Below are 14128 nucleotides of genomic sequence, written 5' to 3'. Positions count from 1 at the left end.
CACGCCACCTTTGATTCACCACTCGTTGTGCCAGCTGTACCACACCTACACACGGGTAATTGTGTTGGCTTCGTTTCGGTCGGATCGTACAACATTCCGAGGATGTCAATCGTACGTCCAACCACACCACTCTACCACCACCCATCGCCATCATCACCCATTTCTCGACCAACACCTCCACGAACCACCAAAACCGCTTTGCCAAGATGATAAACGTCTCCACCATCTTCACACCCCTGGAGAGGTAACATCCAGGCGGTAGCACGTTCACAGATTGATTAATGAAGAGGTTCACGATTGAAATCCCGGAGGCCGTCCTAGTTATAATTGCAGACGTGTTAACTGCAAACTACGATGCCGTCTGATTCAGTGGGCATTAAAGAACGGCTTGACGTCATTAAAAAATTAGGCCATTGTGTGTTAAATTTGAAAATGTACTATGAAAATGCTCACGTTTACTCAGAAACAGCTGCAAACTATGTGAGACAATAGCACTATCATGACAGTCTTGCGCTATAGGAATGGCACGAAAACCAAATGTACTCGAGATTTCATTTACAGGTGAAGTATAGCCAGTAGGTGTAAGGACGCTAATTAAGCAGGTTGTTTGTGTGCAGTGTTATGAGGTGAGCCCCTGTGCGTTATGCATGTGTCGTGACATAGAATCGATCACGTAGCAGCATAGCGCTGGCTGCTGGCAGGGAAGCGGATCTGCAGCTTACAGCAACCCTGACAGCAGGTCACGTGATAGACAAGAGAGGCATGTAGGGGAAAGGTTACGGAAGGGGCACATTGAGGTTCCAGAAGGGGGCGTGGCCGGAGCCAGGCCACGTTGACAGTATAAGAGGGGCCCCGGGAGGGGACCTCGGGGCTGTCGTTTGGAGTGGGATCCCGTCGTGCTGCTGAAGTCTTCACCATCGTCTCCATCTTCACCATCTCCACCATCTCAGCGTCGCCAGTCAGGGAGTCTACCAGCTGTCCTGACTGGGAACCGTAGTTATCAATTGTTGACTGTTAAAGCCTTTTTAGAGTGCCTCCTACTCTTAGTGTCTCTGAGTCAGTCACTACACATGTGTAATAAAAGACTCGGACGCTTCTCTCTGTCCTGTGTCCTTTATTTGGGTTCGATCTCTTTCCCTCACGGTACTCCCCTATATACTCTCCACCCTGCAGCCCCAGGCTGCTGTCGCTCCCGTAGCCCACACTCTGCAGCCCCAGGCCGCTGTCGCGCCGTGCAGACCCCTGCTGCCGACTCCTCCCTTGCAGACCCGCTGCTCTCTGCAGCCTCCTCGCTGCTCCTCCTGCCCCCGGGCCGGTCACCGTTGGCCGACGGTGCCGATCCTCCTGGCTTGGGTGTGTGGCGACCTCGCCCCTCTCTCTCACCCTTCGCCCTGCGTGGCCTCTCTCTTCTCCTAGTCCCCGATCACTCCCGACTGCTTCCGGTTACCCCCCTTATAGACCCTTACCCTCTCCCCCACGTGACGTAACTCCTCCCCCCATGACGTCACTTCCGGAAGGTCGTTTTCGCCCGCATTACACATGTACTGTAGTTATGCTGATATCGGGAAGGTCATGCAATTGGGTCAAGAAACGAATGTGACCATATCCTTAAGTCCCTCGTGATAGCTAAGAAATAGGCATGTCATGTTGAAAATCTTTAAATCAGAGAGGTCTTTATTTATTTCACATGAAAACATTTCACTTCATAATGATATTTATATACATAAAAACAAAATGTAAGTATCGTCTTTGATTGTAATTCGCAAGTTAGATATACAAGACGTTAAAAGAAAAAGATTAGCAAACAAAAGATAAAAATGAATCAATTTGGTTTTTTACAATATGCTCATTTGGGTGAATTTTAGCAGAGTTAAGTACAGCAGTCATATCCCACGCATCAATGATTGCCACATTCATGGTTTTAAACACTTCCAAGAGGACTTGGTTAAGCTTAAATGTGTTCCAGTTATTAAAGATCGCCACTCCGCTGTTTTCTCTCACGTTGGAAAAATTTAACAATGACCTTCGTTTGAGGGCTTCGAAGCAGGAGTTTCTCCACTGCCGCTTTAATGTTGTGCATTCTCGTTTGAAACACGTGCAGAGGGAAGGGTGTGAAATGAGCGCCGAGGGAGATTGCTATGACCGTATCGCTCCCACCGGTGATGTTATCAATTCGATGAGCTACGTATCGGAAGTCTTTTTTTGAGGTTATTCTCGTGGCAATATAAGGGTAGTTGTGATAATACCAATTCAATGTAATGTTGTATTCATCAACGGCAATATTTTGCACATCTTTTCCAGGTAGGTCACGATCTACAATCTCGAAACCTGTAAGAAAAGCAACACACATAATTTTAAATCTATCCATCAGGTAGCGCTTCGTGTGAAGGCTGCAGGTCTCTCAGACACCGCCAAGACCACGCCGACTGCTAGGCCATGCCCGCTTTTCGCAATCATTTAGAGACGTTAACGATTGGGGGCCAGGCCTGGGCAAAGCTGCTTGGCAAGTAATCACAACCGTTTCCTGTTCACCTTGGGTCGTCCAGATGTCTTGTGACCCCCATTTAATTCTATAAAACGGAATATTGTTAAAGTAATGTTTGTCGAAAATATAAATGAATATGAAAATGGGGAAAAAATTGGGGTCAATTAATTGGGCGTCAAAGCTTTCCATAACTCTTCAAAATAAACGTCCATCTGGTACAGACACAATGGGAGGCTCATCGATGGCTAGGTGCAGTCAAGCTCCCTACTGGCCAAGTATGCTGTTTGCTAATCTGCTAATTGCTGCTCACTCTGAGGAGTTGGGTGACTCTTCTGTAGAACCAGCATGTCACTTGGAGGTGGGGCCGTACCATCAGCCTGGGTATGAACACAAAGCACCTACCTGGTACATTTTATTATAATTACAAGTAAATAAGCATCCTTACCTTTGGTGAAACGTTGAAAATATTTGAACCACTGCCCAATTGTTGAATCACCAAGGAGAAATATTTGTTTCCCCTTCAAGCAGTTCTTGACAGATGATGGCGAACCAAAATATGCATTGTTGCAGTAAGAAGATTTCCATGTGTTTTTAAAATAATATCCAGTTGGACTTGGATTCCCTAATCCCATAACACAATGTGTATTTCTCTGAAGTAAACCTATAAAAAGAGTAATAGTTTAAAGAAAAATATTGACATTGACTATATTTTGCTCAACATTCATAATTGTAAGTAAAGAATTATTTATGTCAGGAACTCTTTTTTAACCAGTGCAAAATCCATTAAACTCTAATGGGGAAACAACCTACAAGAACACGATGTTTATCATTTATTATTCCACAACACTGGTGACAGTCATGTTAAAACATTAAAAAAAGCATATTTTACCAAACAACAAACTACATAAAAATTACTAGAATTTATCCCATAATGTGGGTCATTGAATACAAAAAATTTGTAAATAAGATGAGTTCCCTGTTGGATCATACTAATTGATGTGAGCAATGTTTCCATATGTGCAGGGCCCATGCACTTTCGAGGTATAATGTGTGTTCTATCATACATGCAATGCATATGATACCACACAGGGCCAGTGCCCAAGTTCCCTCTTATTAGCAGTAGATATCCCTGCAATGGTCGCTCACACGACAGTTCTACTGCCACCCCCCCGCCAATTAAGAGGACCTGGAGCCGGTCCTCTACTCGTCATTGGCACAAGAGTAGGTAATTGATATTAATCGGGGCAACTCTGGGCGGTGACGTTAAGCGTTAGCGCGTTCGCCACTTGTGGTAGAAGTCCATGGTTCGAATCCAGCGATTGCCCTGATTAATTATTAATGTGGGCATAATAACCATAATACATGTATCGAGCGCGATATCACAGACATTTAAACATTATTCTGCGAAAGCCGGTATAAACTAGTCCATTTCATAATTTTACAGTAGTAAATTGTGGTGCATATATGCATTCTTACCAGTTGATGGTGCAACATGTATTTTGTATGACATTGGAATTGTCACCCATATACGATCCCTGCAATAGAAATTCCAAAAAGTATTTTATATTTATTGTGCCACCGTTGTTTGAACAGTGTCTATATAAATTAATACCTTAATTTGTATGTCTCAAAAACCTTTAGGATATTTCCCGACAAGGTAGAAAGTTGAAATTTGGTACATCGGTAGCTTTTGGGACACACACAACATAAACAAATCTGAAATCCAATATTTTTCATTTTAAGGCCCCGACATCCCGATTTTATGTGCCCCATAGGACATGTTTGTGCGTCTCATTCAGAAACCATTCAAAATATAAGATTGTGGGTTTTTTCATTTGATAGAGCGTTAATCAGCAAATGCAATATAAGTGACTCGTTCTATCTTTTATTGTTTTTGAAATATTTCGGATTAAAGCGGTTTTGAACGAAAAAATACGCATTTTATGGTGTTCAAATCTGAATAATTCGAAAAAGGTTAAATGTAGGAGCTTCCCCTCCAAAAGAATTCAGTTCATACATTTGTATTCTTTCTAATAAAAAACGGAATATTCAAATTGAGTGGTTTCTGTAGGGTACATCTTTAAATATAAGAAGTTGAATCAAGTCGTCAACCATTTTTTTTGTGGAAAATATTTTTTTAAGTAGGTAGTGTCTGATCGTAGATAGAACTTGTAAAAAATCACATCAGGTTAGTTATTATATTTATTTAAAACTTTTGCCTGGCGAAGACAGCCTTTATGAACTAGTATAAAAACACTGCAAAGTGTTTTTAAAATGCACTGTTCAAAGAATAATGAGACATTAAGAACCAGTATTGTGTATACATTCAACATAACACGTACTCGCAAAAAGTTTTGTAAATAAATGCTAGAAAATATCAAGTGCATTATACTTAGTGTCTGCTATTCTACCATGGGAACGCATGCAAGAGGACATCCACCGAGGGCATGTGGCAATGAGATCAGTTCATGCGCAGGATGAAGGTGTATTGCTGCCCAACAGGATCGTGAAAGGTAGAGACGGCTTAAAGCTATACAACAGTGAATTGATTGCGGCAGATGTTTCCACCAACAATGAACAGAACAGTGGCCTATTTTGCACAGTGGACCTAAATATTCCATTGGAAATTACAGGTGTTTTGCTTTGTTCCACTATGGTAGCACACTCCACCGCCTCTATGTGCCCATGGTGGACATTTGGAGGAACTATAGTTGAGTTTGGGGTGAGACTATGAATTGTTTCATACAATTCGTGAGTTTTCCTACAAAACAAATTGAATCCCGGTTTGGCGATCTAGGAGATGAGGCCATATGAACTGGGTTTGTACTGAGCATGGCATTGTTCTCAGTGCAATTGACGAGGCATTCAGAGCCACTCTACTGCATTATGGTGGGAATTCAACAAAATCATGTATGCCTGGTCGTTTCAGGTGTCTTTATTTGCAAACTTGAAGGTTGTTATACATTAATGTGAAAATAACTCTTCGTCCATCATGTGGCTTTTCACAATCGATGTCTTTATTTTTAGAATGCTTACTGTAAACATGGCTATACCTTGGAGGTAAAAGAGCAATGCACCGAATATAAATCTGAGTGTACATGTTCTTACCTTGCAAAAAACTTCGTTTCCTCTTCGTTAAAAACATTCTTATAGTTACTTAGTGATTTCATAGTGAGAAGAGATGAACAAGGAAGCATTCTTGGTTTTTCACACATCCATGGTTCATGCAAATGTGGATCAGTGAAATCACAGACTTGCTTGGTAGTGTTTAGAAAAATGTGACATTGGGTTACTTCTCTTGACTTCCCACTCACAAAAGTCCCCAGGAAAGTGACTTTATCTGGAATGGTTTATCGGACTCTGTCCAGCACGCTCACGGCCTCACTGGAGTGCACGAGCGTGAAGGCCAGACTGCTGTCTCCTGGCCAGAAGAGCGTGAACCTCACATCGTACACACCATTGCCAAGGTCAGTCACCACGCCAGAAGACGCAGCCCCAAGGCGTGGGCTGAAAATCCGAGCGAGGAGGAAATCTCCACCATAGAGCTTCCTTCTGTTCGTAAAGTCATACATTTCCACTTGAACATGGAGTGTGTTTCCAACGGTGTGAGGTTCTCCTCTATTTAGTATCGTGATTCGACTGTTCTTGGCAGATGTAGAACAAGTGATGTTGGTTGAAATGGGTATTTTATAACCATGCTTTCGAGTGACTCTGAGCTTGGCTCCGCGCCTCTGAGTTGCGGCCGTTACGTCCGCAAATTTGCGCGCGTTATAAATTGCATTATTACGTTTTGTTTTAGGATATGTCAATGTGCCACTGATTGTACCTTTTGTTGGAAGTAATGATGTCTTTTGGTAGTGAGCTTTTGGTGGTATTGATTTGAGGTTCCATGTTTTCTGAAGAAAGAGAGGGATTTTTTTTGTATTTCAAACAAAGCTATAGCAAATACGATTTATTTAGGGCATTGACATGTTATAAATTACTAAATTAAGCAAGGCATTTAATGCGCTGTTGTGAAGATTGTGTATCAAAGACAATCACAGAAGGTTTTGTTTCACCACGTATAATATTACACTGCTCTGGGAGATTGTGGTGGTCGTGAAGCCGCCCTACCTCTACTGTCCCCGCCCAGCAATGCCACTGCCACGCGCGCACCCCCCCCCCCTCGCCTCCTGCCTGTGACAACCCCCATCATTACCTAACCAACCCAACCCTGTGATTGATGGGACGGGGTGGGGCTTAAACAGAAAGAGGAGGGGACGAAAGAAAGGTGGGGCCTAAATAGGAAAGGTGCAGATCTGAAAGAGAAAAAGGTGGTGCCTAATGAATAAGGAGGTGGGGCATACAGATGAAAGAGGAAGGGACGTCAGAAGAAGGGCCAGAGTCTACAGAGGGTGAACTATTGAGTTAAGGTGATAAAAGCATGGAATCAAATATGTGCAGCAGGTAGTATAACTTCCTTTAGTGTGGCAAATGCGGCCACAGACCAACTCGTAAATATTAAATTATATATTTGACCATCAATCTATGTTTTTTTCCCAGCAGCATTTCTATGAACAGGACAAACTATGGACTGCATTTGACTTTTTGAGTGCCGATAGCATAGTGTGGACCTTTAAAAAAATAGTAAAAGTTTTACTTTTCAGTATGTTTCTACATGTAAAAATGAAATAAGATTTTGGTGAGCAGCCTACAAGCATTTTATTTATTGCACTTGTGCTTTGTCTACTATTTTATAATTGTGTTAAATTATTGCCAGCAAACCGCTATAAGGCTGCACATAATACATTTTGTAGAGTTTTTCTGTATTATGCCTTCAGAAAACCCAGCAGCAGACCTGACTGCTGATGAGGTTCCGACCGTTGAAACCAGTCAACGTGTTCATTGTACCAATGGTTGACATTTTTTTTTAAGGTGTGCATTTGTATGGTAAATGAATAATAGAACATCATTTTTGGACATAGTTACGTGACCTTGAAAAGAAAAAGTATTGCATAGGTGACTGAATAGTTGCATGAAAGACATAACGCTTCGACTTGCAGACATCTTCCAACGTCAATGGGTGGCAGTGCTTTCAGTTGAACAATATATAAGAAGCACTGCTGCAAGTGATGTGATGAAAACTATTTTATTGGAGACTATTTTATTTCTAAATGTCTTGGAATTCATTTTTCCTGCAAAAAAAGTTATTATTTCTCGTTTGAATACTCAATCAATTTAAAATGTTCACAGTGTATGACCTCAACAACAAAATGCTCAAATTCTACATTGTTTGATTTTTTTTCTGATTAACTTGCAATAAACAGATAATGTATATGCAAGTATATAAAAATACATCCCTCAATGGACTGTAACATGCAAGAGCAGCAGTTTTCATCAACATGTGAGCTTCTTGAGAAAATCAATTTAAGCTGAATAAGTCCCAAAATAATCAACGCCGTTAACGTCGTTAATGATAGATAAATAATTCAACAATACACCTTCCCATATCTGTCCCTCCACATAAGCAAATAAAAAATATGTTTTACACATCTCATCAACCACACTGCCTTTTGGGAGTGCTGCTTGATTGCACCAATGCTGTTGAACTACCAGGTGTTGATAGGCAAGTAACCTCGCTCTCTGTTAGATATGGGTCCAAGTTCGACGCGAAACTATTTAATACACAACACAAGTGCAGCGACAGGTATAGGAAGCAGGCAAGCGTGTTGTCTGCTTATTTATCGTGTTACTTACATTCTCTAAGTAACCAGAATCCTGGTGACCAGAATCCTGGTCTCTTATCATCAATATATAAACACCCAGGTCTGTCATTCTGTGTCATTGTGTGACATTGTGACTAACGCGGCACGGATTGGTTGAAGTGCGTCACGTGACCGGGACCAAGCAGCCAACCAACGCTTGGCGGGGGCTATAGAGGGGCGGGTGAAAGTCCGCATCGAACCAAACCCCCAGCAAGGCCATCTACTTAACGACGAGAGGAAAGTCACACGAAATGTCGTTTTCAATTAAGTATTCCAGATGTAAAATGATATAAGCTTTTAATGAAGAAATACAATGATCTAATTCAAAACATAATACAATTCTAAATGTTTCATTTTAAAACTTCAAAACGGAGCATCGGGTGCTTGCGTGAATATGTCGTTCGGGTGCAATTTTTTTCGTGACATTCCTGGCCGAAGGCCATAAATGGTTGTGGTGGGCGCCTGTAGTCATATAATCATGGTCATCTGTATGTATATATGCTTTTTGAACTTTTTTCGTACCGTACGTAGCCATCGTAGTCACTTAAACCGGAATCCTGGTCACTTACAGAGTCTATAGGTATGTATTTATATGTTCAAGTCACACACACACACTCTCTCTCCATTGACACCAAAGCTCCACGAGGTCTAAAGAAGCCTGAAGCTTCTCAAGTGGATCTGGCTGCTGCCGTTACACAGCTGCTGATACAGCTGTTGCATGGTCGCTGCTGCTTGTTTGCTGTTGCTGCTGCACTACACACGCCACCAACTTATCTGTCAACATCAAGCGGGTTTTAGTCGCGATCCTGGTGACATCCACTACCCTGGTACATTCCCACTCCCCGACTCGTTATTTGCCTTTGTGGGTTTCGAGAAGGAAGGCGCGGTCAGGGCGGAGCCAGGCCACGCTGGGAGCATAAAAGGAGCCGAGAGCGGGGGCTCGAGGCTGCTGGTTCTGGGACGACTCGTCTCGTCGTTGCTGTCATCTCGTCGCCGTCGTTGTTGCAGTCTTCGCTAGATATTGCGTTGCAGGAGAGTCGTTGGCTGTCTCAGGCAGCGCCGTCAGTGTTAGGCGGCTAGTGTTGTGTACAGGCTAGGCTAAGCGACTGTGGAGAGTGTGTGGGCGAGGCCGTGAACGTTGTTAATAAAGAAGGTGCTTCCTACAAACCTCGTCTCCGAATCATTGACACTACACATACACACAACGCCCTTCTGTAGCAATATAGCACAAACACACCCGGTCCAATGGTTTACACCATTCTCAATGCAGATTAACCGACAATTATTAAACTCATTAGTACCCACGTGAATATAAGTGGCAGCTACAACTTACCGTGTTACCAGATGCTATATTGCATGTACAACGTTCGTACCATTCACGGGCGTATTCTAATGGTAATCACTAACCGCAGTATATTTAACTCCACAACCAGAACTAAAAATAACTTTATTTTACGAGCGAATGGTATTCGACCCAGTCTGCACAAACTGCACCCATATATATATAATTAAAACAATGTTCTTTGGTTCTTTCGGTAAAGTCACGTAGATAGAAAATAATAATAAAGTGAATACAAATATCACGACTTTTCTATCGCAAAACAAGCGGTCGTCATCAGAAAAAGAGGTTAGCCTCTAAAGGCAATCTGTTTAAATATCATGATGAAACGTGATATTTTTATTCACTTTTTTTTTTCTACATGACTTTACCGAAAGAACCAAAGAATATGAATTACTGCAGTCACGAACGTTTTAAGTCAAAATTTTATTACAATGGTTACTGGGTGTATTCGTGTACATGTCAAACAATACAACAGTCATGTGTTACAACGCTCAGCCCTAAGTATTAACTCTTTATCAATCACTTAATGATGGAAATCACGTACCGCAAGCGATATTAACCCTCAGGTTCTTGAGCATCTGGTTTGTGTAGTGACCCTATCAGAGACCGGTCTGTCTGTCTGTCATACCTACAATGGGGGGGCCCCTCCACACCACAAGGGGGGCCCATCCTACGAAACCAAGGGGGGGCAATTTGCACCACATACAGAGCCCAGCCCGCACCCCACACTATGTAACAAGGGCGCATTCACCCTGCTGCGACGCACTCCAAAGGGGGGAACCCCATCTCCGGTCCATTCACATCCATCCCCCATCATCTCACCATGCACCGCAGGATAACGAGACGCCGCCTGGTCAGTGGCCGGACTCAGCCACACAATGGAGGAAGCTGGCAAGGCGGGTGGTAGCGGCCACGTCAGGAACCTCGGTCCTGGTCGGTGAAATCGCGGGAGTGTCGGCACGTATCTTGGTTGACACGGGGGCATCAGCCACGGTTATCTCAAGCACCATGCACGAGATGCTGTCGGATAAAAACCGACCTTTAGTCCCCGTCACGACGACGTTCATTGCAGCAAATGGAGGCAGCATGGGCTTCCTGGGCCAGGTTGAAGCCCCGATACAGATTGGGCAGCTTTCGGTAGCAGGACCCATCCTTGTCTCCGCAACGTTGCCCGTACCCTGCCTGTTGGGGACGGACTTTCTGAGGCGGATGCCAATGAAAATCGATCTGGCCAATGGGCGGGTGGAAGTCCAGGGAACGCATCTCCATTTCCTAAAGGCGGGGGGGGGGGGCCGGCCGGGGTGTACCCTACGTGCAGGCTCTGGTCAGTAAGTCTGTCTCCATTCCCCCGGCAGCCCAGATTCTGATTCCGCTGCGATATCGGTCTCCCCTCGTGACAGCCCAACCGGACTCACCCATCCTGGTGTCTCCGGCGTCAGCTGCCACAGATCGCCATGCGCTGGTGGGAGCCGAAACTATTGTCCAGAGGAACCAGCATCTGTTCATTCAGGTGCTGAACACCTTCGATAGAACAGCGACGGTGCAGGAGGGAACAGTTCTGGCCCACGTTAGTCCCTTGTCACTAGGAGCCCCCAGGTCGGAAGGCAGCATCAGCCAGTCCGAGGGCAGAGGGGCCGAATTGTGGATGGACCAGCTGGCGGGGCCTGAGCCGGGATTGCCGCCTGACCAGAAACACCAGCTGCACTCGTTATTGCATGAGTTCTCGGACGTGTTCAGCCGGGGACTGTTCGACCTAGGGCGCACAAATCTGTTGCAGTACCACATCAACACGGGAGACGCCGCACCCCTGCGCCAAAACACATGTAGAATGAGCCAAATGGAAAAAGGGCACATTCAATAAGCGGTGCAGGAGATGCTGCGGGCCGACATAATTTCTCCATCCTCAAGTCCCTGGGGGGCACTGGTGGTCCTAGTCAAGAAGTCAGATGGGTCACTGAGATTGTGTGTAGACTTCCGACGCCTCAATGCCGTCACGCTGGCCAACGCATATCCCCTAATCCCCTACCACGTATCGACGACTCATTGGATGCACTGGCGGGAGCTAAATTTTTCAGTACGCTGGATTTATTGTCCGGGTTCTGGCAGGTCCCACTAGACGCGGACTCCCGGCCTAAAACAGCGTTCCGGACACCACAGGGCCTGTTCGAGTTCATCTGCCTGCCTATGGGCCTCCAGACTGCGCCGGCGACGTTCCAACGCATAATGGAGTTGGCCTTAGCAGGCCTCCAATGGGAAACGTGCCTCATCTACCTGGATGACGTCATTGTCTTCAGCCGATCATTCGAGGAACACATTGACCGATTACGTCAGGTATTCCTGCGGTTCCAGAACGCGAACTTGAAGCTCAAGCCGTCGAAGTGCCACCTTATGCAGTCGTCGGTACGCTACTTGGGCCACGTCGTCAGTGAGTCTGGAGTGGCTACAGACCCAGAAAAGACGGCCTGCGTGAGGGCCTGGGCTGTTCCCACAATGGTTCCAGAGGTACGCCGGTTTGTGGGTTTCGTTTCTTACTACCGCCGGTTTGTACCCAACTTCGCAACCATTGCCAAGCTCTTGCACGTGTTGACGGCGAAGAACCAGAGGTTTTATTGGGGCCCTCTGGAGGAAGAGGCATTCCAGCAGCTGCGCTCATGTCTGACAGATGCACCACCATTGGCCTTTCCGGATTTTGGCCTCCACTTTATCCTGGACATGGACGCCAGCGATGTGGGCATCGGCAGTGTCTTGTCGCAAGTCCAGCAGGGTCGGGAGGTGGTTATCGCCTACGGTAGTTGCGTGCTTTCATCAGCGGAGCAGCGCTACTGCGTCACACGTAGGGAACTCCTGGCAGTCGTTCACTTCGTGCAGCAATTCCGACCCTACCTGTATGGTCACAAATTTACGGTCCGCACTGACCACGCGGCCTTGCAGTATTCGCTCCGCATCGACCAGCCTTCGGGCCAGCTGGCCAGGTGGATAGAGCGCCTGCAGGAGTACAGGTACCAAGTGGTGCATCGCAAAGGGACCAGACACGCCAACGCAGACGCATTGTCCCGACTGGCGCCCCAGGGCCCTTGTGCATGCACCACAGGCGGGGCACGCTGCAAGGAGGCGAGGCTGGAGGGGACGGTCATCGCTCCCGTACGCACGGCGGAGGGTGCACAGGGTGAGGTCCAGCTGACCGACCACGACCTGGGGCTGACCTTGGACGATTGGAGATGGCTACAGCTGGAGGAAACCCCACTGCGAACGCTATGCATCTCAGCAGAGGCAGGGGGGGAGGAGTACATCGTATGGGAGGACCTCCTCATGCGATGGGACCCGACAGGGCGCCGGCGATGCCTGGTAGTTCCGGAGTCGCTGCGTCAACAATTGGTTATGGACGTACACGGCCGCCAGCTGCTGCACCTGGCGGGGCGGAAGACACTGTCCACATTACAGGGTCGGTACTTTTGGCCAGGCATGACCGCTGACGTGCATCGATGGGTCGCTACCTGCGTCGAATGTGCACGGCGAAAGCCGCCACCCCGGGTAAGCCGGGCACCCCTACAGCCCATCACAGTGACCAGGGTCAACGAATTGGTTGCGTTGGACATCCTGGGACCACTGCCGGTCACGCCACGGGGAAATAAATACCTGTTGGTCGGGGTCGAGTACTGCACGAGGTGGCCGATGGCGTGGGCCCTCCCGGACCAAATGGCACAGACCATCGCCGATGCCTTCGTGGGAGGCTATGTCCTTGATAAGGGGGCACCGGAGCGGTTGCTCACGGATCAGGGCAGGAATTTCTCCTCACGGCTATTGAAGGACGTCTGCTCTATCCTGGGCACTAAAAAGGTCCGAACATCTCCGTATCATCCCCAGACTGATGGGATGGTAGAGCGGCTTAAGTGCACCATAGCGGCCATGCTGTCTCAAGTGGTGGACGAAAACCACTCCGACTGGGACTTCCACATTCCATCGGTCTTAGCGGCGTACAGGGTGGCCCCGCACGCGGCAACGGGGTTCTCGCCGTTTTTCCTGATGTACGGACGGGATCCCGATCCGCCTATTGAGGTGCAGCTGACGGACATTCCCGCAAGAGCTGACGCATGGCCGAAGGCACTAAAGACCTCCCTCATTTATTTGAGAGAGGCCCGCCAAGCAGCCGAGGCCGCATCGGCCACGAGCCAAGAGAGTAATGTACAGATACGGGAGAGGACAGTGACAGCCAGGCCCTTTAAAGTCGGGGACCAGGCATGGCTACACTGTCCTCAGGTGCCGGTTGGCCTCTCACCAAAGTTGCACCGACCCTGGAAAGGGCCGGTCGAGGTCATTAAAGCACTCCGACCGCAGTGCGTCCAGGTCCAACTGGGTATGCGACGATGGTTTGTACACCCCACCCGCATTAAGCCATACATCTCCCCACCGTCATCTCCACCAACATCACCACCAACATCACTGCCAACATCATCATCATCATCATCATCCCTACCCAGGCCAAGGTCGCCGACCACCACGCGCCGACCAGCAGGGGGTTCGGTGTCCTGTGTTCCCTTGTCACCTACAGCGCCCCCC

The 14128-nt window shown here is 46.8% G+C and overlaps 1 protein-coding gene across 1 annotated transcript in view; it reads right to left on the bottom strand.

The window, feature by feature from the left end:
* Positions 1 to 1656: 1656 nt before the first annotated feature.
* The window catches only part of LOC144740058 (NXPE family member 2-like), a 16753-nt gene continuing 4281 nt past the window's right edge, over positions 1657 to 14128 (bottom strand). Inside the window, 5 exon segments of the mRNA XM_078622974.1 lie at positions 1657 to 2010; positions 2012 to 2328; positions 2931 to 3146; positions 3962 to 4020; positions 6312 to 6381. Of these exon segments, the coding sequence (XP_078479100.1) occupies positions 1798 to 2010; positions 2012 to 2328; positions 2931 to 3146; positions 3962 to 4020; positions 6312 to 6381 (875 nt within the window). The 3' untranslated portion in view covers positions 1657 to 1797.

This window comes from Lampetra planeri, chromosome 1 (genome assembly GCF_965212315.1).
Source record: "Lampetra planeri chromosome 1, kcLamPlan1.2.h2, whole genome shotgun sequence".
NCBI classification, from domain to species: Eukaryota; Metazoa; Chordata; class Hyperoartia; order Petromyzontiformes; family Petromyzontidae; genus Lampetra; species Lampetra planeri.
The sequence above is the reverse complement of the archived record's forward strand: the minus strand, read 5'-3'. Positions and strand labels throughout refer to the sequence as shown.